Genomic DNA, 24,453 nt, shown 5'->3' on the forward strand with positions numbered 1-24,453 from the left:
CATACAAGGTCATGAAACCTCTCACCAAATCGTGCTCTCCTGCTTCACTATACGAGAATCCCGCTGTTATTTCCTCTTTTATCAACTAAATCCGTAACACTAACGTTCAACATCCCAAACTCGGAACATCATTCCGTCTTTGGCTTTCAAATCAAACTCATAGACCACGTTTTGTCTCTAGGTTATGAAGAAGGTTGTTCTCTTTCATTTTTTGTTGATAAATGTTTAAAACCCCAAATCCAAAAAGCCTAGACCAAATCGTGCAAGGGTTAAATCTCTTAAATCTCCTCTGTTTTGTTAAATCTACGACATGCATGGGCATATCTTAGAGCTCAATCATGCTTATTCGAGGTCCAGAGGTCAAATGCAGTGACCTCTGGACATTGAAGCTTTATCCAGCGCTCCATGCTTTCAATGGTTGACTTCTCTCCTCTCAGCTAAAAATCTTCAACGATTCTCCCTCTGTTCTCTCTGATTTTACCTGACTATGATTACATCACCAATTCATCGTCACTCTCCACTATCTTAGTTTGAAATTGGAAACCCTAAGGCCTTATATGGCACTATAAAAAGGGGTCTTCAACGCTCTCAACTAACAGACAGATATGAACACACATTAATCACACAAAAAGACATTGAGAAATTCAGGGGTTCGAATCTTAGTTTTCAAACTGTCTCCATCTCTTTTGCTGAGTTCTATTGCTGGTTTAAACTCGAGGGTTCTGGGATTTTGAATAACAAAAGAGTTCGCTTGGTTTGCTTGCCCTTAAGAAGGTCAGTATCTCTCTCATTGTTTCTCTTTTGTTCACCTCTCTCCGAATGACACAAGTATGCCTAGATAGGTTATGTAGATTACAATTAGTCTATATATGTTTGACATGTTGATATTCATGCTTTGTTAGTTTAATGAATTCTTATGCTTAGCTTATTCAGTTAAGAGTCTTTAACTGATAGTTGATTAAACCATAATTGATACCTGTTGATTTTTGCTCTGAGTTTTCTAACAATCTCCATGCTTAGTTTCTTATGTGTTTATGTTCAATATAACCTTCATAGTTCTCATTGACTTGCAGTAAGCTCATCTCTGTCTTGTTGCACCTCTGTTATTTTTTGTGAGCTTTTAAGTTGAGTTTAATAGCTTATAATAACTTAGATGACTTATATCCCCTTGCCTTTTAACCTTGAGCCTAAACTTGAAGTGTCTCTGCTTGTGTTTGTCCAACTGTTTTTCTGAGTTACTACTATAGTCTTTTACTTTATTTAGCGATTATTGCTAAACCAATCATGCTTACCTAAACTTCATGCTTTTTCCTTCACTGATGATTTTGTTGTGATCTTCATATTGTTCTTTGCATCTTATTTGCCTTATGCTTGAGTTCATTATTTGATTATCCTAACTGAGATACATCTGAAAGTTCAACAAGTCCATATCACTTAACTAAGGTGAAAGAATCTAGATGTTTAGATACTCTCCTTCTATATAGTTGTATCTACCAACCCTGAGGGGTAATTTTTGGACTGTCACCATGATATTCTCATGATCACACCAAACTATTAAATGAATTTGTTGGAAACTATCCTGTTTGAACTAAATTGCCTGCTTTTTTTCATGAACCTTTATTGTACACATTATGTTAAGGATAAGCTTCTTTCATTTTCATATAATAGGTCATGATCTTGTTTGAATAAAGTCAAAAAGTAATTACTGTATAACACAGCTTGCTTGTCCATGTAGTTGAGATGTTCATATACATGTGTAATTCAAAACTTGTACAGTATATCATTGTCCTCAATATCTTTGAGCCACTGCTGATTCTGTAAAGCTTGCATGCATCTATCATCAACTTGTCTTTCATGAAAGTAGGACTCAGACATACTATTATAATGAATTTAGGAGCTGAAACATGGTCACTTCGTACTTATATACTAAGCTAAACTTATGTTTGAGTTGAATTTGTTTTGATACAATATTTTCCATTTCCTCTCTTCACTAACATGTTGATTTGATTCTGTAATTAGTTCTATAATTTGCAAAGTTCCCCTGCTTATATGAGGTCACTACCTAACTTACCCCGCCTCTGAAATATGTTGTCCCTTAATGATTCACCCCTACAACAGTATGATATAAAACTTTCGTTTTCCATCTACATATGTTCTGAAGTCAGCCCTTTAGGTTTGCTTGATATGTATTCTTTACTTAGTGTCAAAAGTAATATATATTCTCTTGTGTTAGTCTGTTAAGAGGAAAGTATATATTTTGTGGTAAGTAATACTTTAGTATTTATTTTAAAGTGGAAGGGCCTCATTGGCACTTAACCTCGTAGGAAAAATATGTTGTTAGTGTTTAAGGGTATTTAGGAGAGGAGTTCGGCTCTAGGTTGAGCTACCCTCATCGGCACAAGAATTGCCCTGGGCCTTGAGTCCCTTGGGAACTTTGATGTGTCGGGGGATCCAAAAGAAGCATCGACCTCGAGTAGGGTTCCCTCCTTAGCTCTTAATTCATTGACACATTCAGTTCTTTAAGGGTTTAATATTTAATAACAACAAAATATTTCCAATGTGAACTATTTGCTAAGTAAAGCCACCACAATAATATACAATTTCCCCCTTACAGTATTAATCATATTCGTGTTTCAATTATCTTTTTGTGTATGTGTCATGTACATCAGAGTGTGATCTACAATTAGAATATGCTGAATATATTGAATAATATATATAATGACTTTCTTATTCTTTTGACATGTACATCTGTTCGGGCCGCCGAGTTCCTAGTGAACTGAGGCCCAATTCCAGCCTTGTTGCATTTTGTCGGGGAGCCCAAAATCCGGTGTCCTCACATCTCTTTACTGCCGGGCCTACCTTCTTGATAACAACATGATAGGGGTCCAAGAATTACTAAAGAAAATCAAAAAACGTGCGGAAGCTAAAAGAAAATAAAGAAACAGAAAAATAACGGAAAATTAAAGATAGATTGAATTCAAGAAAGAGTTTCTTGAATTCAAGAAGTCTATTCTTGAAGTTGAATCCTAACAACAACAATTAGCTAACAAAGAACTAATCGCCTTTGGTAGAGAATTAAAAACAAGAGATAGATTGTGAAACCCGACCCTTTAGAATAACAAGAACAACAATAAGCCTAAACTTATCAATACCTAGAACCCATAGGATGGAAGATACGCCACTGAAAACATCGCTACCATTCTTGGATACTAAATCCCAGCGCTTCTAGCCTTCTATCCGAAGTATGGACTATTCACGATCTTCTGCATTTGAGTATCTCGTACGTTGTTCACCTTTACCTTACTTACCTTAAAATCTTGCATCACATCTTCTATCTCTTTCATGACCTCCCTTCCACATAGGTATAATTCATATCCGCGACTTGAAGCTCTATTATAATACTTGCACCTCTGGTGCATACACACTCTGGTGGGAGCTTCATATTGATTTCTTTTGAGGCTGGTACTCTTCTAACTGACTTTATCATAGACCATCTCTCTTGTACCTCTGATATTAAGAATGATCCTACAATGTTCTCAATCACGAAGTCTTTAATTTTCTGGGTCCAATAATCAGACTCATGATTTACTTAGTTGATATAACTCTTTAGTTTCCTCTTCCTTATAATCAACCTTCGTGTAGGCTTAAGCTATCTTCCGATCTGTGGCTCCTGGTATTAGTTATTACTTTAGAATTTCATGGGCACTATGGAATATCCATGATTCAATCTCCTAACAATTCAATCCTTTGTCTATGCCCTGGGCTCAATTCTTTCTTTTATCTTATATCGGAGTCTTCTACGTATGTATGATTGTCAACATATATGTTGCATATATAAAACTCCGAACTCTTAGGTGCATTCATAACGTAACTAACTATGGATCATTGATCGAATAATTCCTTTCATTCCTTCTCAACTTTCTTTAACTGCAAGCAATTACTTTTCCTGGTCATCATTTTTTTCCACTTGTTGCATGCATACTTAGCTTATCTTAGTTCCCACGTATGCCAAAATTTTCATGCAACTCATATGATCTCGAATATTACTTTTAATTTTTCTTCCCATTCCTTAGCCACGATAGGTGCCATTTTCTTATGGAGTGCATACAATGTTGTTGTAAAACTGTTGTTATAAGACCATTTCCTATTTAGGTCATTGTGCTTAGATTGAAGACTTTTTTCTTATTTTCTCAGCTAGTCTTTCATTGTAGTACTTAGGGAGGACCCTCTGACTCTTGTAAAGTTGTGAGCTTATTACATCGTATTCCCGATAGAATTTTTGATGTTTGTGCTCACTTGTAATTATCCTTAGTTACTTACCTCCACACCCATATGCTCGTACGGTTGCTTGTGAACTGAAGTTTTGACTGTCTTCCCGGTGGAACTCTCTTTTATTTCCGTAACACTCATACAGTGCCTTTAACTACCCCAATTCCTATCTGAATAGTTCTCAAGGATTACCTTGTCATAACTGCGAGGCTGAATTCACTATGTTGGAGTTTACTATGTTTATCTTGCACGATCCGCTACTTCGTCTGTATCCTCTTGTGTAGCCATAACTAGGCTCTTCCTGAATCAACTACTAACTACTCATTATCTCTCTCATATCAATATTCTGCGTAATCTTTCATGGGTCATTTCCTTTATCTTACTTACGTCCCGCGCTGGCTCCTTATCTATCAATAACATCTCAGGCAGGAACCCTTACCTCCTCTTCTCGACGTCGTGTTTGGATAATGTTCTGGACTTATCCCTTTCACATTCTTATCACATTCTTCCTTTATTAATCCATAGTTACTAGAACCACTCAATTCTGACTTAATGCCATATCACTCCATATTCCCCCCTTTAGGGGAGTACTAGGAGTTGGATCCACGAGGATTTACCTATAGATATTTTACCTCTTCATCTTTGGCATCTTTTCAAATCATCGATTACCCTTACTCGCCTTGCGGCAATCCTTCTGTATCAAGAATAATAAAATTCCTTATTCGCGAGAGTGACACTTAGTACAACTGGCACATACAGTCCCTTACGTTTAACTTTGCTCACATTGCTTGCTTTAGGGAAGCGTCTTCCTGAATGACCATTCTCTAAATTTCTCATGAATCTTCTTCTATTGTTTATTCCATTATCGCCAGAACGCAATATGAAATTTCCATGATGACAACTATTATCAAATCACCCAGTCCCTAATACATGTTTAGATTATCTTGTTCACCAGCCCATACCGATTTCTATTATTCTGGGGTCTAACTTTTCCTTCTGGTAGTCGCGTTGGAGTCACGAACTTATTTCTCGAAATGAGGGTAAGACTTTATGGCCTATACTATTTTGCTGTCTCAAGGCCTGTCACCTCTCGTCTTTTCTTTCACTCGACTATAGACTCTGTAATACTGTCATTTTTTTTCTACTGTTGCCATCCATGCATCACATCTTACTCATAATGCTTCGTTATCTCTCTTCTTATTTTCCAGCTAATATTTCTGTCTATCACTTTATTCTGAAAACTTTAACAAGACATTCTTTTGCTTTTAGCTCCTCTTGCTTCATCTGTTGGCTTTTCGGGTTGCCTAACATTCTTCCTTTACTAGGGACGGGAGCCACATTAAGATAATATCCCTTCCGGATTCCAATGCCCATCTTTATAGTACTCATATTTAGTTGTACTATTTTAGAGTGCACCATATGGGTATCTTACAAGGAGATCTATTATCACATTTGCAATATCCTTCAGAAATGTCAACTGACACAAATAATCCATTCACTATTTTGGGTTACTCTAACCCCATCCGGATTCTGATATCCGTCCTTCTCTTATACTACTTCCGTTAGCTTCCATAGGGCATAAATGAGATGGGTGTGGCCAATTGTACATACCTCTGTTACAATTAAAGGTAACACAAAATGCTTATATCTCCCTTCCTGAATGGTAAATAATGATAATCTTCATGAGCCCCATACCTCATACCCTTTTTCATCTTGCTTCTTTTACTTGTTGAAGCTTGTGATACCTTCTGAATCTCTCGTTGCTTTTTACCATATGGGTGGATATATATTCATGCCTTAGGGCTCCTTTTCCAGAAGCTTACACATCTTAGTACATACATGACTTGCTGAATATCTCATATTTATCCATCATAAGCATGATGCAAAAATTGAGCTCCTCTGATTCAATTCTTCCATAGCTATACCTCTTATCAACCGTCTTTCTGGATGTAGGCATCGTCGTATTATGAATAAGATAGAGTTTAGGAAGTTGAGTTCTTACAACTGAGCTCTACCACACGATCTAGAGTAAGAAGAAAGAGTGACAGTCCTAAATGGCATGTAGCCTCCTGCTTATAAGTGTGGTGCACGACACACCCATAAACAAGACTCTACTAAACACAACTTGTAGACTCCCTAGGACAGAACTGCTCTGATACCACTTTTGACGACCCAAACCGATGGGCCACGACGGACACTCGGTACCTTACTCAACCGAATACCAACATAACGTATCTTTTCGTATCATGCTATCAAAAGTAAATGAGACAGAAAGGCTGTCGTAGGATGACTAGAACAAAACATGTAATACCAACTTATACATTAGACATACGGGTCTGTAAGACCAAAATGATCACTCGTATACTAAACATAGGCCGACAAGGCCATATAATCTTTTATGTACATGACATCTGTCTACAAGCCTCTAAGAATACATAATTGTCATAAAGGTCGGGAAAGAGCCCCGCCATACCAAACAATACACATCTAAATCACACTAACCAAACAAGCAACTCCGGAGCAAATAGAGTGCACTCACATTTTCAGCTGAGCTGATCGCCTACTTAGAGGACTCTCGGCCTATCTATCGAGACCTGCATGCATGGAATGCAACATCCCCAGGCAAAAAGGATGTCAGTACAAATAATATACCGAGTACGTAAGGAATAAAAATTAGTAAATAATAGACATGAGAGAAACATGGAGTAAAAGACTCGACATGTACGTCTGCATAGCTCTGTGAATCATTTAATTTTTATAATATCATTCATATGCGTATAAATATCATACCATGCATATGTATATGTGTTCATAACATCATCAATCCACGGAGGGCATCCCATCATATGATTTCGGCAACTGTGGGCAAATCATCAACGTATACCAGTTGATCAGGTGGTGGTGCGTATATAATGCCGTAACCTTTTCCCATATCCCATATATATATATATATATATATATATATATATATATATATATATATATATATATATATATATATATATATATACACACACACACACACACACACACACATGGGTCAATGTACATGTATAAATGCATGAAAAGCATAAGAAATACGTTAATAAGATTTTTCGGAATGTCATAAAAATCAATATGCCTTTCAGATAAACTTTATCAAATACGTATTTTTCTGAGACCCATGAACAGAAGATATAATAATAATTCACATGCGGAATCAAGAATATAGACACCCCTAGTATTTCTATGAATAGACTCATTTATGAAAGTTGCGTATTTTGCTCGTTTCATTTGTATTATTTAGATCATGCCAAAAAGAAAGAAGGGATAGCCTTAACATACCTGAACCGATTCTCGTAGAATTTGCAACTTACGCTTTACAAAATCAATCAACCGACGTTTTTAATTCTTGGTACGGATTTGTTTTGCTCTTTAAAGAGCTCACGATCAGCCACTCTTCTATAAGAGATTCAGTTTGGATTTTTAAGGCAACATATGAATTCATATTGATGAAACATGAATCAAACTAGTTGTAGGAAGATGGAAACTCACGGCCAGCCCACTCCTTAAGAGATTGAATTCCATTCTTGATCTTTAATCCTTGGTTACTAAGGAATAAGCATTTCATTAGTTGTAGGAAATCAAGTCACTTTAACTCCTTCAAAATGTGACATATGTGCAAGACTTTAAGAGTATCTTTATAAGTGATGGGGTGCTGCCACGTGTTGGGGGGCTTAATCTTATCCTATAATTGTAATTAATCAACCACTACTCCCTAATTAACTAGTTAACCTCCCACTAAAATCAATAATTACTCGATTATCCACATAATTAAGAATTATTTTAAATTACTTATAATAATACTCACTTTAAACACACCTTGTACACCTTACTATCGTGGCCATATGATACCTTGTATGGTACTAGTCCATAAATACAGGGTATTTTAGCTCAGGCCATATTTTACCCAAAAATTGCAAAACTTCGACGGAACTCTTTTTTTTTTATTAGCTTACCCTCTCACCTTCGCGAATTAACTTATCACTTGTTTGAAATAGCATAATGCTTATAATCTCAAAATACTTTTCATTCCCGAACTTACGTCGATTAACTTACGACGAAACTTTAACGTACGAAAATGCGGAATGTAACATCTCATTTCCGAGCTTATATTAATTTACTTATGGCGTACTTTCATGTACGAAAACATGGGGTGTAACACTACTATAGACGAGACAACAACAACCTAACTACAATTCGAGACCTTTAATGCAACAAAAAGCCCAAATATACCATAACACGCCCAATCAACAAGTTACCAAATAGCCTGAATGTCACGACCCAAAATCCAACTAGTCGTGATGGTACCTAACCCATCCCTTTAGGTAAGACAATTACCAACTAACCAATTTCAATGATAATTATTAAAGCAATTTAAGTGAATAAAGATCCTGATCTTATACAATCCCAAGAACTGGTAGTACAAATCATGAGCTTCTAAGAATAAAGTATACAAAGCGGAAATGAAATAAATACATAGTCTGTTTGAATAATACATAAACAGAGCTTTTATAGATCTAAGGCTACCCTAAACAAGAGGCAGCTACAACAGGAACACAGGTACATCTTCAAATCCCGCAACCATCTAGCACAGCAACAACAACCAACATCCTGCACGCAATGTGCAGAAGTGTAGTATCAGTACAACTGACCCCATGTACTGAGTTAGTAACAAACCTAGCCGTAGGTTGATTGTAGTGACGAGCTTCCACCAAGGTCGGGTCCAAAATCAATAGTCCACAACAAACCATAACAACATAAAGCAAATAATACCAGAAGTAACTCAGGATAAAATAATCATCCAAATAATAATTTCAAAAATAGTAGTTCTTTCTTTCAAATACATCAGTGTAAACACAAATCGTTTGCCGAAGTTGCCAATAATATGAATAGTTTGAAAACAATAAATTTCTCCAAAAATCTTTTCAATAATAAATAATATGTTTCATTTTCCTTCTAGATAACCCGTGTAAAACAAATACATCACTATGCCCATCTGTCAAAATGTGTGAGAAATTATGAATGATGTGATGTTGTACAGAATGAAGAAAAATACATCTCTATGCCTGCATGTCATGTGTGCATGCCAATGCGATGCAACTTAGTGATAAAATCATAAACAGCTCCTCGGGCAGAGCATCACTCATATACAGCCCCTCGGGCAAACCTCACAGTCACTCGTGCCACTCGGGCATACCTAACAATCACTCTTGTCACTCGGGCATACCTTACAATCACTCTTGCTACTCGAGCATACCTCACAATCACTCTTGCTACTCGGGCATACCTCACAATCACTCTTGCCACTCGGGCATACCTCACAATCACTCATGTCTCCCAGTCACTCAACACTCGGCACTCGCACTCAATAGGTACCTGCACTCACTGGGGGTGTGTACAGACTCCGGAGGGGCTCCTTCAGCCCAAGCGCTATAATTTGCACGGATAGCTCACGTGCTACACGGATAACTCACGTGCTATAATAATAAAGTATGCTGCAGGCGGGCAGCCCCGATCCACACTCATCCTCATAATCAGTCCCTCGGCCGATATCAAACATGTTGTGGCGTGCAGCCCGATCCCATAAATATGCAACATGTTGCGGCGTGCAGCCCGATCCCATAAATATCCTCACAAATCAGGCCCTCGGCCTCACTCAGTCATTAATCTTTCCAGTCTCTCGGACTCACAATGTCATGAAAAATAGCCCAAAAATAATGATATGATATATCAATAAATAACAACAGAGACTGAGATATGATATGCAATGAAATGAATATGACTGAGTATGAATTTTCAATTTAAAACAAATAATTCACAGCAATATGACCTCTGGGGGTCCCAATAATACTGGCACGTAGCCTCAACATGATTTTTAATATGCTTTGCAGCTCAATATCTTTAACTCATAAAACTGCATGGAAAATGCCAAGATTATTTAACTACAAATTCCACAGAAATAACTATGTCACAATTTCTATAGTGCACGCTCACACGCCCGTCACCTAGCATGTGCGTCAACTCCCAACAATTCACAAAATACATATATTCAGGGTTCATACCCATAACTCCAAGATTAGAAGAGTTACTTACCTCGAACAAGCCAAATCCAATGTCGAGCAAGCTAAGCAATGCTCCAGAAATTCCATTCTGCGCCTAACAAATTCCAAACGGCTCGAATCTAGTCACCATAATTTGATTCAGCCCACAGAAATTATAGGAATTAATTCCATATCAAAATACTAATATTTTTCAAAAATTTGAAATTCCGCCTCAAAAATTACCCGTGGGGCCCACGTCTCAAAATCCAACGAAACTCACAAAATACGATAACCTATCCAATTACAAGTTCAACCATACTAATTTCACTCAAATCCGACTCCAAATCGGTATTCAAACTTGAAAATTTCATTTTGTGACATTATAGAAATTTCCTTCTATTTCTCTTGAAGATTCAATAATATTACACCAAAAATGAAGATTAATTCATGGAATATAACCACAAGGGAGTTAAGAACACTTACCCCAAGTTGTGTGGAAAATTTACTCTCCAAAATCGCCCAAACCGTGCTCCAAAATCCGAAAATGAGAAAAATTCTCGGAACCCTCATTTTTAACACTGCCCAGGCATTTCCGCACATGCGGTGCCTGCACTCGCACCTGCGCATCCGCTGTTGCGGACAAAAATGCGCGCCTGCTGAAACAGCCGGCCCTCTAAAATCTCGCATCTGCGGCGCTATTCTCGCATCTGCGGGCTTCGCAGATGCGCATTCCCCTTCGCACCTACGGTCGCCTCACGCCAGCCCCAGTCCACATCTGTGCCAACACCTTCGCTCCTGCAGCCTTGCAGATGCGGAAAATTCCTCACACCTGCGAGCACTGCCCAGTTCCATACTTGGCCGCTTCTGCGACTGATCTCGCGCACATGCGGCTTCGCACCTGCGATCAAAAGCTTTGCAGGTGCGATCACACCAGTAGGTAGGAGCCCCAATATTTCCTTATGACCAAATTTGATCCATTAACCATCCAAAACTCACCCGAGGCCCCCGAGACCTCAACCAACTATATTAACAAGTCCCATAATATAATACGGACCTACTCGAGGCCTCAAATCATACTAACAACCTCAAAAATACGAACTACACACGGATTCAAGCCTAATAAATTTCCATATTTCAAAAATCTACAAACGACGCCGAAACCTATCAAATCACGTCCGATTGACCTCAAATTTTGCACACAAGTCACATTTCACACGACAAACCTATTCAAATTTCCAAAATTGGATTCCGACCCCGATATCAAAAAGTCAAACCCCCGGTCAAACATCCCAAAAATTCAACTTTTGGCAATTCAAGCCAAATTCCACTACGGACTTTCAAATAATTTTCCGGACATGCTCCCAAGTCCAAATTACCATACGGAGTTATTGGAATCATCAAAATTCGAATCCGAGGTCGTTTACACATAAGTCCGCATCCGGTCACTATTTTAACTTAAGCTTTAAACCTTGGAACTAAATATTCCAATTTCTTCAAAAACCTCACTGGACCCGAACCAATTACCCCGGCAATTCACACAATAACTGTAAAGTACAATTTGAGAAGTAAATGGGGAAACGGGGTTGTAATACTCAAAACGACCGGCCGGGTCGTTACACTGAAATAGTAACGACGAGCGACCAGACCACTATCCTAGATCATGTGTCATTTCTCCACACCCTTTATCCTTTCAAACTTCATAAATCAGCAGGACAAGAGGCCAACACGAGTGGACTACAAAATAATCCACTACAAGTGAAATAAATCGAACTCACGGCTTCCGATTACCGTCTCGTGAGTTCTGACTATTAGGAAATTAATTTATCAACCTTCCTTGTGATTTAAAAAGCATAAATTCAGAAAGTAGGTGTTTTCTTAACCATGAAGTACCTGCCAAAACTCAAACTACAAAGAAAAAGAGAGGCGGTATAATGATACTTACGTCGTAGGGATCGTTCTAATATTATCGCTTCTGGATTTCATGAAAGGGGTGTTAATTTGCTTGAAATTTCTTTGAACAGCCTTGGAGAGATTGCGAGTGTTTTTTTGTAAGTATTCTCTGTATATTGACGATATATAAGGGTAAAGATCACTTATAAGCCCATCGTCTCAATACTCCAAGCAGATGGGTAAGCTACCTGCTTGGCAGCTTGAGCGGTGCAACTTTGGATGCTTGTATCTCTCTACTCCACATTGTATTGACCAATGGTTTGTAGCGTTGGCAAATAGACACATGGGGTTTTAATTCCATATAAATATCTTCATGTAACTCTCAATAGATTGAGAGAAAACTGCATCGCAACCTAGCCTATAAACCTGCAAGTTTCTCCGTAGTGCGGGGACGTGACTTGGTGACCCTTTATGAGAGTACTAAGATTTAGTGCTATAACTATCTACCTATAGATGCTTTACCTCTTCATCTTTGGCATCTTTTCACATCATCAATAACCCTCACTGGCCTTACAGTTACCCTTATGTACCAGAGATAACTGAATTCCTTATGCACAAGGGTGGCACCTAGTGTATCTGGTACACTTAGTCCTTTAAGCTTAACTCTGCTCACAGTGCTTGCTTTAGGGAAGCGTCTTCCTGAATGAACTTTAAAGTTTATTCTTTTGTTGTCCATTCTATTATTGCCGGAATGCTATCTCTGAAATTATCATGATGCCAACTATTATCAAATCTTCTGATCCCTAATTTATGTTCAGTTTATCTTGTTCACTAGCCCATACTGATTTTTGTTACTCCGGGGGTCTAACTTAGCCTTCTGGTGATCATCTTCAAGTCACCAACTCATTTCTCGAAATAAGGGTATGACTTTATGGCTTATACAGTTTTATTGTCTCAGGGCATGTCACCTGCTGTCTTTTCCTTCACATGACTATAGACTCTGTCATATTTTAATTTACCGTCATCACCCATTTATTACATCTTACTTATAAGCTTCATTTACTCTTTTCTTATTCTCTGACTAATATTTATGTCTATCACTTTATTCTAAAAACTTCAACAAAACATTCATTCACTTTTAGCTCCCCTTGCTTTATCTCGCTGGCTCTCTGGGTTGCCTAAAATTCTCCCTTTTCCTAGGGGCGGGCGTCATACTAAGGTAAATATTTATCCCTTTTAGGATTCCACTACATATCTTCTAAAATTTCTGAATATTCTAATATTCGTATCTGACTGTTGTGATCTAGAGTGCAGCATCTGGGTATCTCACAAGGAGTTCTATTACCACCTTTGCACTATCCTTCAGAAAAATTAGCTAATGATAACAATCCATCCACCATTTTGGGTTACTCTAATACCAGCTGGATCCTCATATCCTATCCTTCTCTTAACCTATATTTGTTAGCTCCCATAGTGCATAACTGAGATGGGTGTGGCTAATTATATATATCTCTGTTACTGTTGAAAGTAACTCAAAATACTTATATTTCTCTATCTGAATTGTAAATATTGATAATCTTCACTAACTGGGTACCTCATACCCTTCGTCACCTTGCTTATTTTACTTGTTGAAACTTGTATCTACCTTTTGATTCTCTTATTAATTTTTACCATATGGGTGGATAGATATTCATGCCTTAGGGCTCCTTATCAAGAAGCTTACAATTCCTAAACATACTAACCAAATAGGCAACTTCGGAGCAAGTGGAGTGCACCAACACCTTCCGCTGAGCTGATAGCCTACTAGGAGGACTGCCAGCCTATCTATCGGGACCTGCGGGCATGAAGCGCAGAATCCACAGGTTAAAGGGACGTCAGTACAAATAAATTACCGAGTATGTAAGGCATGAAAGAAACACGGAGTAAAGTACTCAACCTGTAAGTCTGAATAGCTCTATGAATAATGAAACATTTTTAATGTCATGCATGTGCGTATAAATGTCATATGATTCATAGGTATATGCGTACATAACATCATCAAGCCTGTGAGGGCATCCCAACATATCATCTCGGCCTCTGTGAGCAAAATCATCAATGTATACCAACTTATCAGGTGGTGGTGCGTATATAATACGGTAACCTTTCCCCATACCCCATATAGATATAATATACGCGTATATAATACCATCTGGTCATGGGTCGATGTACATGTATAAATGAATGCAATGCATAAGAATAAAGTCAATAAGATCTCCAGGCATGTCATATGATCAATATGCCTTCGGTTAATATGATGAAATAAACATTATCAACTTACGTATTTTCTGAGACCCATGAACAGACGATATAATAATATGACACCTGGGGAATCAAGAACATTGTCACCCCTAGTACTTATAAGAATATAGTCATTTGTGAAAGTTGTGCGTTTGCTCGTTTCGTTTGTATCATATGGATCATGCCAAAAGGAAAGAAAGGGTAGCCTTAACATACCTTATAGAAATATGTCCAGTAACAATGCTAAACTCAGCTCACTGCACCTTAATATACAACAATGATAGTGAAACTATTATCAAGCTACAAATGACTCTCTCATTTATATAACGAAAGTAAATTAATCTTCAACAAAATGGGCAGTATTTCCCCTGATTTTACTGCTTCCTCAAGCCTACTATAGGCAAGACAATAACACAATACAATCAGTAACTCAAAAATAACCTAACTACAATTCGGGACCTTTAATACAACAAAAAGCGCAAATATACCATAACACACTCAATCAACAAGTTATCAATTAGCCTGAAATTGCAACGACGAGCGACCAGCCCACTTTCCTAGCCCATGTGGCGTTTCTACACACCCTTTATCCTTTCAAACTCCATAAATCAGCAGCACAAGAGGCCAACATGTGTGGACTACAAAACAGTCCACTACAAGTGGAATAAATCGAACTCACGGCTTCCGATCACCATCCCGTGAGTTTTAACGATTAGGAAATGAATTTATCAACCTTTCTTGAGATTTAAAAAGCTTAAATAAAGAAAGTAGCTATTTTCCTAACCATGAAGTACCTTCCAATAATCAAACTACAAAGAAAAAGATAGGTGGTATAATGATACTTACGTTAGAGGGATCGTTCTACTGTTATCGCTTCTTCATTTCATGAAAGGGGTGTTGATCTGGCTTGGAATTTCATGGAACAGCCTTGGAGTGCTTGAGATTGTTTTGGTGTAAGTATTTTCTGTATATTGACGAGATATAAGGGAAAATATCAATTATAAGCTAACCGCCTCAATTCTCCAAGCAAGTGGGTAAGCTGCCTGCTTGGCAGCTTGAGCGGTGCAAGCGCGGATGCCTGTATCTCTCTACTCTAAAATCTTTTTGGCAAACGGTTTGAAGCGTTGGAAACTAGACACATGGGGCTTTAATTCCATATAAAGATCTCCCTGTAACTCTCAATAGATTGCGAGAAGACTGCCTCGCAACCTGACCTATAAACCTGCCAGTTTCTCCGAAGTGTGGCGACGTGACTTGGCGAGTTGGGGAGTTGAAGAAAAATTTTGGAAGTACGGGGCATTTCTGTAGTTGCAAAATTGATCTGCGGACCACATATCTTCCACAGACTGAACCACAAATTTAGGCAAAACTTTTCAACCATTATGCATTCCATTATGCGACCGCATAATCATTTTGTGGGCCACACAACTCATCGCAGATCGAACACATATGAAGAGGAATGTAGCAGACTTTGTGGCAAGATGTCCAAATTGTCAGCAAGTGAAGGCCGAGCGCCAAAGGCTCGGTAGGTTGGCACAAAACATAGGAATTTCAATGTGGAAGTGGGAGATGATCAACTTGGACTTTGTAGTGGGACTACCTCGCACGCCTCGCAAGTTTGACTTGATTTGGGTGATTGTGGACCGACTCACGAAATCAGCACACTTCATACCTGTTAAGGCTACCAACACAGCATAACAGTATGCTCAATTATATATCAAGGAAATAGTTAGGTTGCATGGCACTCTAGATTCTATTAACTCAAATCGAGGGGTACAATTCACAACTAATATTTGGAAGAAATTTCAGCAAGGTTTGGGTACTCAGGTGAATCTTAGTACAACCTTTCACCCGCAGACTGATGGGCAAGCTGAGTGGACTATTTAGACGCTTAAGGATATGGTGCACACTTGTGTTCTTGACTTTAAGGGTAGCTGGGATGATCATTTGCCTCTCATAGAGTTTGCCTACAACAACAGTTATCATGCTAGCTTAAGATGGCACCGTTAGAGGCTTTATACGGAAAGAGATGTAAATCTCCCATTGGGCGGTTCGAGATTAGGGAAGGGGATTTGATTGGGCCAGACGTCGTGCATCAGGCTATGGAAAAGGTTAATATCATTACAGAACGGTTGAAAACTGCTTAAAGTCGTCAGAAGTCCTATTCATATGTTCATCAAAGGGTTTTGGAGTTCAAAGAAGATGATTGGGTATTCTTGGAGGTTTCCCCTATGAAGGGTATAATGCGGTTCGGTAAGAAAGGGAAATTGAGTCCGAGCTATGTTGGACCGTACAGAATCATTCAAAGGATTTGTCAGGTTGCTTACAGGCTAGAACTACCTCTAGTGATGTCTTTAGTGCACCCGTTGTTTCATGTATTCATGTTCAAGAAGGTGGTTGGAGATCCGTCGCTTATTGTTCCGGTTGAGACTATTGAGGTTAATGAAGAATTGACTTATGAAGAAATTCCAGTTGCCATTCTTTATAGGGAAGTCCGTAAGTTGAGAAATAAAGAAATTACCTCCGTGAAAGTACTATGGCAGAACCAACAAGTTGAAGAGGCACCTGGGAGGCCAAGAAGAAATGAAGAAGAAATACCCTCTTTGTTTGAATAACCACGTATTTATAAAGTTGTGTTCTATAAAAATGCTAAGAGATTACCTTCTATGAATTATGTATCATTTGTACAGTTGATGTTAAGGGTATTCCTTTTTGATGATATACTGCTCGTAAGGCCAATGTTGCCATTGTTTTTATGTTATGATGCGTAATTGGTTCATGTATATGTTGTTAGGGTTGGTTTATGGGATTCTCTGACAGGTGGATAGTCCCAATTACAGGGGGAACGCTGGCGAACATTTTGGAAATTTGTGGAGTTAGTAAAAAGTTTGGAATTATTGGTGTGCATTATAGTAACAGAGTCACATTGGTTTCTAATGGCGGATTTTGGCCCTCATTCGAGGACGAATGATCTTAAGCGGGGGAGGATGATTGTATAGATTCTTCGTGGCGAGCAAGCTCATCGCGGCTCAAACTTTTTTGGTTGAACAACGCGTTGGGAGTTGAATAAATTTTTTGGAAGTATAAGGCATTTTTGTGGTCCATACTACTATTGCAGAGCTGATCTGCGCACCGCATATCTGGCACAGACTAAAGCAGAAATTGGGCAAAAACACTTGAGGATATGTCCTTGATATTAAAAGTAATTGGAATGATCACATACTATTCATTGAGTTTGCTCATAATAACAACTACCATTCTAGTATCAAGATGGCACCGTGCGAGACTCTGCATGTGTCACGCCCCAAACTCGGGGAGTGCGACCGGCGCTCAACCGAGTGAACCCGGTCGAGCAAGCCTATTAGATTTTTTTCTACCCAAACTCATCCATGGATAAAGAGGAGATGCACTCCATTAATCAAACACTGAAAAGAGATCATGTAGACAATACCAAATTCATTACCATTAATTACTTCATTTAATAAGTCTCAAAACACACACACCCACCTTCATGGTTTCAAGTGGAACAAGTGATTCAATCACAACACAAATTGTTTAACATTCCCAATACCCATATACAACCCATACTAAGTCTATGGAGCCTCTAAAGATACCAAAGAGTACAATGATAGTACCGGCAATAAGGCTCCGACTATACCTCAAAACACGATAACACATACGAAACAAAAGATGAACAATCCCGAAATGAGATGGGGCTCACCAAGTTAGCTGGGAAGAATGAGCACCGCTATCACCGGATAATATCCTCCTCTGTGGAACTACCTGCATCCATTAAAGATGCAACGCCCCGGAAAAAAGGGACGTTAGTACTTGTCGAATAGTACTAGCATGAAAACCAAAATATCTATTCAAGAACTTGAAAATACAACATGAATATGATGAATTATGGTAACAATCATAGGGCTCTGATAGCCATAAAAGTTAAAAGATTTGTTAAGAACTTTCGATAACATTTATAAATTTCCAGTCGAGGATTCTCTACAACTACCTTTACACAGAGTGGCTTTGCCGCCTCACGCCAATACATGCGGGTGGAGGTGCAATCACAGTATCAGAACTTTACACAAAGTGGCCTCGTCGCCTCACCCCAATGTACGCGGGTGGAGGTGTATTCCACAATACCAAAACTCTACACAAAGCGGCCTTGCCGCCTCATCCCAATATATATGGGTGGAGGTGTATTCCACAATACCAAGACCCTACACAAAGCAGCCTTGCCGCCTCACCCCAATATATGTGGGTGCAGGTGTAATTCCAATCACAATCTCTACACAATTTAACATCATAGTTTTCATTTGAAACACGACTTGAAGTTATAATATTTAGATATTCAATCCATGCTTTGAACACGACAGTAACACAACACAACAATAACTTTTGGAACACGGACGGAACATATACCTCTTGTCACAAAGCTTATTCGGAATAATCGAATCGTGGTGAACAACTTGAAACATACAAGAATAGTGTGGGGTTCAATTTTTAAGAGAAGAGTTTAGCCAACATACCACAAATTCATCCCTTAATGATGCTACAATGATCCACTACACTAAGCAATTTCAAGCTACAATAACAACATCCAATGAGACCAATATTAGTAACAAATTCCATAATTTAGGCCATTTAGGCCTTTTATCAAACACCTAGTAGGCATGAATCTCTACACCTCTTAACCATAGAATTAGTTCATCCAACTACTATCATTTACCAATAATTTATCCCACCATCATTCTTAAACAATTCATAACTTCCAACATCACATACATGACCATCCATCCACACCCAACCAATAAAATTCCATCAAATAATCACCTTTCAATCTCTACAATGGTTATGTATTTAAATTGGAAACTTATGGCTTCCAATCACTATACCATAAGTTCAAATACCTAATTCATACTCATATTCCCATAATATATCCGCATGTAAGTCTAAGGGTGTAGGATTACCTTTTGGATGAAATCTTGCAAAACCCTCCTTTGAGTTCTTGAAGAAATTTCTTGAAAATCTATGTATTTTATGGAGGATTGAGTTAGTTTTAGGGTGGAATTGATGGAATGAAACCCCAAATTAGTAGGGATTACTCACCTTGTGTATGGGGGAGTTGGAAGTCTTGAGAGAGTGGAGGAAAACCAAAAAGTTCGGCCAAGAGAAATGGGAAAAAATGAACCCCTAAATAAGTATATAATATTTCGGGCGCCACATGTGGCATGGGGCGCTGCCTGTGTCGCTGGTTCCAATACATCAAGATTCCCGGCGCTAGGGATAGTGCCCCACACTACCTTGGGCACTGGCAATGGGAAATCGTTTCTATTTTTCCCGGAAATAGGCATAACTCACTCATACGATGTCCGGATTTCGACGATTATTTTTGCTATGGCTCTGTAATTTCCATATGGATCTAATGCTTTAATCAAAACTGAATTTGGAGCTCATTTGCTTAATGTGATACCACTTATACTCGAAGAAACGACGTTAAAACATCTTAGAAATATCCAAATTAAATTGCGGGCATACGCCCGAGTCCAAAATCACGTTCCAGACCTAACAGAATCATCAAAACTCCGTTCCGAGGTCGAATACAAAAACTCAAACTTGGTCATAATACATCATATGAAGTATTATGACAAATCAAGCATAAATGTTCAAAATAACAAATCGGGTCGTTACATTCTCCCCCACTTAATATCATTTATCTTCGAATGAGGGTTAGAACCCGTCATTAGCAACCAATATGGCCCAAATGCGAATTCACACACACGAGCTATTTCAAAATTTGGTTAACTCCGTAAATTTTCAAAAATTTTGCCAGAGTCTCCCATATGAATGGGCATATCCACCTGTCAGAGAATCCCAGAAACCAATTGTTACAACCTTTTTTTGGTACGTGAAATTACACCATAAATAAATTGATGAAAGCTCGAAAATGAAATGTTACATCCAGTATTTTTGTACGTTAAAGTTTCGTCGTAAGTTAATCGACGTAAGCTCGGGAATGCGATTATTTTGGGATTATAAGTATTATGTTATTTCAAATAAGGGATAAGTAAATTCGTGAAGGTGAGAGGGTAAAAAAATTGAAGAAAATGAGTTTCGTTGAAATTTGACAATTTGGAATAAAATACGGTCCGAGCTATAATACCCGGTATTTATGGACTAGTGCCATACAAGGTACCACATGACCATAATAGTAAGGTGTACAAAGTATGTTAAAAGTGAGTAGTATTTTAAGTAATTTGAGATAATTCTTAATTATGTGAATAATTGGGTAATTATTGGATTAGTGGAGAATTAACTAGTTAATTAAGAAAATGAGTGGATAAGCTTAAGAATCCCCAACGTGGCAGCAACATATGATCATTTAAGTGACTCTTAAGCCACATTGAAAGGTGGCAAAATTGGAGGAATTATTGTTGGCCAAGTCATGCATAAGTGGGGCCCACAACCCACAAAATTATAAGAGATATTCCTAAGTTAGTAAGTGAGATGTTGATGTCTCTATATCGTGAGAGATGAAGGTTTCAACAAATTAAAACAAAGAGTTTGCATCTTAATAACGTAATGTTCTTGAAACAAAATTCAAAACAAGATCTCTTAGCATCTTAGCAACGTGAGGTGTTAGAATTTTAAAGGAGTACAGTGCAATCTTTCTCAAGAATATCATACGGATTCTTCCCTACTCCGATCTTGCTGATTATATGTTGTCGCAATTGACGTGTATTAGAGGGATTGTCTAGAGAACCGGCTCAGGTATGTTAAGGCTAAGCCCTTCTTTCATTTTGGCATGATCTCGTAATTACATGTGTTTGATAACGAGGCATAAAGAGAAGTTCATACTCCCGAATTTATATACATTATGCTAGTCTCATAAATTACAGTATTCTCCTTATCGGGACTTCATATTTAATTGAGTATTGTTTTCTTCTAGTCAAGAGAGCAGCAAGCCTATATGTACAGTATTACAGTATTTTCATTACCATCGAGCTATAATCGATGGGCAGGCCTCTATTGGAAAACCTCTGATCAGATGGTAAGTTATACACCGAGCCTATTGTGGTTGAGCGCCTATGAGCGAGCCTACTATGGCAGAGCAGTTATATATATCGAGCCTTATAAGGTCGGATAGCTATTTTACTTACTATATTGAGAGAGTTGAGTCAATATCAGCAGGTGACCATATCTTCATATTATCTTCGACTCCTAATTACTTTCAGTTATTATATTATCAGTTCAGTTTCAGCTTTTAGTATATGGCCTTACATACTCGTTACATTATTTCGTACTGACGTCCATTTTTCTGGGGGCGCTGCATTTCACACGTGCAGGTTCAGACAGACAGATGGGTAGACCTCCACATTAGGTGTTTCCCGAGTTCAGCTTGATCGGTAAGCTCCATTCCCTTCAGAGTTGTCGGGCCTAGAGCTTTATGTACATCTTGTGTATATATGTATATATGATATGAGTAGGTCGGGGACCTATTCTGATCACAGTATATCCATCAATAGAGGCTTGTAGACATATCCTGTCAGTTAGTATAGTATTTTGGGCTTGTAGGCCTTTTATGTATATTCTGTTGGTTTGCCAGCTGTAGTAGTTATGACGGCCTTGTCGGCCCAGCATTATATTGATATTTAGTGATAACGACAAGGTCGGGAATCCAAACTAGAGTAAGAATTTAAAAAGTAAATGCGGAAGCAATAACAATAAGGAATTGAGCAACTAGAACTAAAGAGCAGAAAATAAAGGATATGGGAAGATTCAAGGAAAGAATTCCAAGAACTTCCAAGAACGCAAGTTCTATAGACTTGACAAGATCAAAGCAACAACGTCTTGATTTATTGAAGAAATCAAACGCCTTTACTTAAAAGCAAATCAAAACAATAGATTCGGATCTTGACCGCTTTACGAATAACTTGAGACAACAATTAATAACTAGTATTAATCGCCTTCTAAGAATACCACAAAGGAATCAAAGATATCACAATAGAGAAGTAATCTTACTACCTTGAACTATGAACTAGTAAAGGTTGAAAGATAAATCTTAAAGCACAAGTAACAAAGGTTCAAAAGAACTCTCAAAGTATGATATACTTAATCAATAATGAAGTGTCTCAATGAATGAGAAGAACTCCTTATTTATAGGAGTACTAAGGCACAAAAAGTCCTTAAAATTAGGTAGGGTGGTTGCTAAGGTATAAAAAGTCATTACAATTAGGTAGGGTGATTGCTAAGGAGTAAGAAAAGTCATTACAATTAGGTGGGGGGCGGCCAAATCCCTTTGGGGCAGATTTGGACCTTAAAACTACTAGTTTGGGCCATTGATTTGGACTCCAATTGGGCTCCCTTTGAAACACCCCCTTTTGGACCTCTTTTAAGCTCATTTTGAGCCCCTTTGGTGGAGTTCAAGGGTTGATTTGGTGGTCCAATCTTCCTCCTCTTGGACTTCAATTTGGATCATCAAATAATTATAAAACTTGGATAATTCATCTACTTTGGGCTTGAGCTCTTCCTCTACAATTAAAAGCTTCTTTATTTGCCATTGAAGTCCAGCAACCTTAGAGTGCAACTCTTTAGTTTGAGATCTTGTAAATGGCCTTGGAGCTTCCAAAACTCTATCCCTGTCCTTGATGCTATCATTCCCCTCTTCTTGAAAAGAATTCGTCCCCGAATTCGATCCTACATCAAACAAAGACAAGTCAGCAACATTGAATGTAGCATTTACTTGGAACTCACCAGGTAGGTCCAGCTTGTAAGCATTGTCTCCAATCCTTTCAAGGACTTGAAATGGGCCATCTCCTCTAGGGTGCAAGTTTGACTTCCTTTTGTAGGGAAATCTCTCATTTCTAAAGTGAACCCAAACTAAATCTCCAGGTTTAAAAATTACTTGTTTTCGACCCTTATTCTTTCTCAAGGCAGTTTGCTCATTTTTCTTCTCAATTGCAAGCCTTGTTTGTTCATGAATTTTTTTCATCATATCAGCCTTTGTCCTACCATCAAGATTAACAATATTATTAGTAGGTAATGGTAATAAATCAAGGGGAGTGAAGGGATTAAAACCATAAACAACCTCAAAAGGAGACATACCTGTAGAAGAATGGATTGTTCTATTGTAAGCAAATTCAATAATAGGTAAGTGAGCCTCCCAAGAAGTTAATTTACCTTTCAAAACAGCCCTCAACATGTTTCCTAAGGTTCTATTAACTACTTCAGTTTGTCCATCAGTTTGTGGGTGACAAGAAGTAGAAAACAACAATTTAGTGCCTAACTTCCCCCAAAATACACGCCAAAAGTGGCTCAAAAACTTAGCATCCCTATCACTAACAATAGTTCTAGGTATACCATGCAATTTGACAACTTCTTTTACAAAAAGATCAGCAACATGTGAAGCATCATTAGTCTTTAAACAAGGAATAAAACGAGCCATTTTGGAGAACCTATCTACCACAACATATATACTATCCTTACCATACCTTGTTCTAGGCAAACCTAACACAAAATCCATAGAAATATCAATCCAAGGTGAAGTAGGAACAGGTAGTGGTGTGTAAAGACCATGTGGTAACACTTTAGATTTAGCTTGTTTACATTCCAAACACTGTGCACACATTCTTTCAACATCTTTTCTCATTCCTGGCCAAAAGAAATTTTCAGCAAGTATGTCTAGCGTCTTTGGGACTCCAAAGTGACCCATAAGCCCTCCACAATGTGCTTCCCTTACAAATACTTCATGTAAAGAGCAATTAGGGATACACAACTTATTTTCCTTAAAGAGAAACCCATCTTGGAGGTTAAACCTCTCAAAAGGACCCAACTTACAATCTGCAAAAATCTTGCCAAAATCAACATCATTAGCATAAAGTCCCTTGATTTGATCAAAACCCATCAATTTAGAAGTCAGGGTAGAAACTAAGAC

At 38.2% G+C, this 24,453-nt stretch overlaps 1 protein-coding gene across 1 annotated transcript in view; it reads right to left on the reverse strand.

Annotated features, from left to right (window-relative positions):
* Positions 1–24,453, reverse strand: part of LOC142178154 (uncharacterized) — a 67,469-nt gene that overhangs the window by 39,963 nt on the left and 3,053 nt on the right. Inside the window, exons 4-5 of the mRNA XM_075247481.1 lie at positions 23,532–24,336; positions 23,135–23,405 (exon numbers count right to left, since the gene is read on the reverse strand). Of these exons, the coding sequence (XP_075103582.1) occupies positions 23,135–23,405; positions 23,532–24,336 (1,076 nt within the window). The remainder of the gene's footprint in view (positions 1–23,134; positions 23,406–23,531; positions 24,337–24,453) is intronic.

Source organism: Nicotiana tabacum, chromosome 24, assembly GCF_000715075.1.
Source record: "Nicotiana tabacum cultivar K326 chromosome 24, ASM71507v2, whole genome shotgun sequence".
In the NCBI taxonomy this organism is placed as follows: Eukaryota; Viridiplantae; Streptophyta; class Magnoliopsida; order Solanales; family Solanaceae; genus Nicotiana; species Nicotiana tabacum.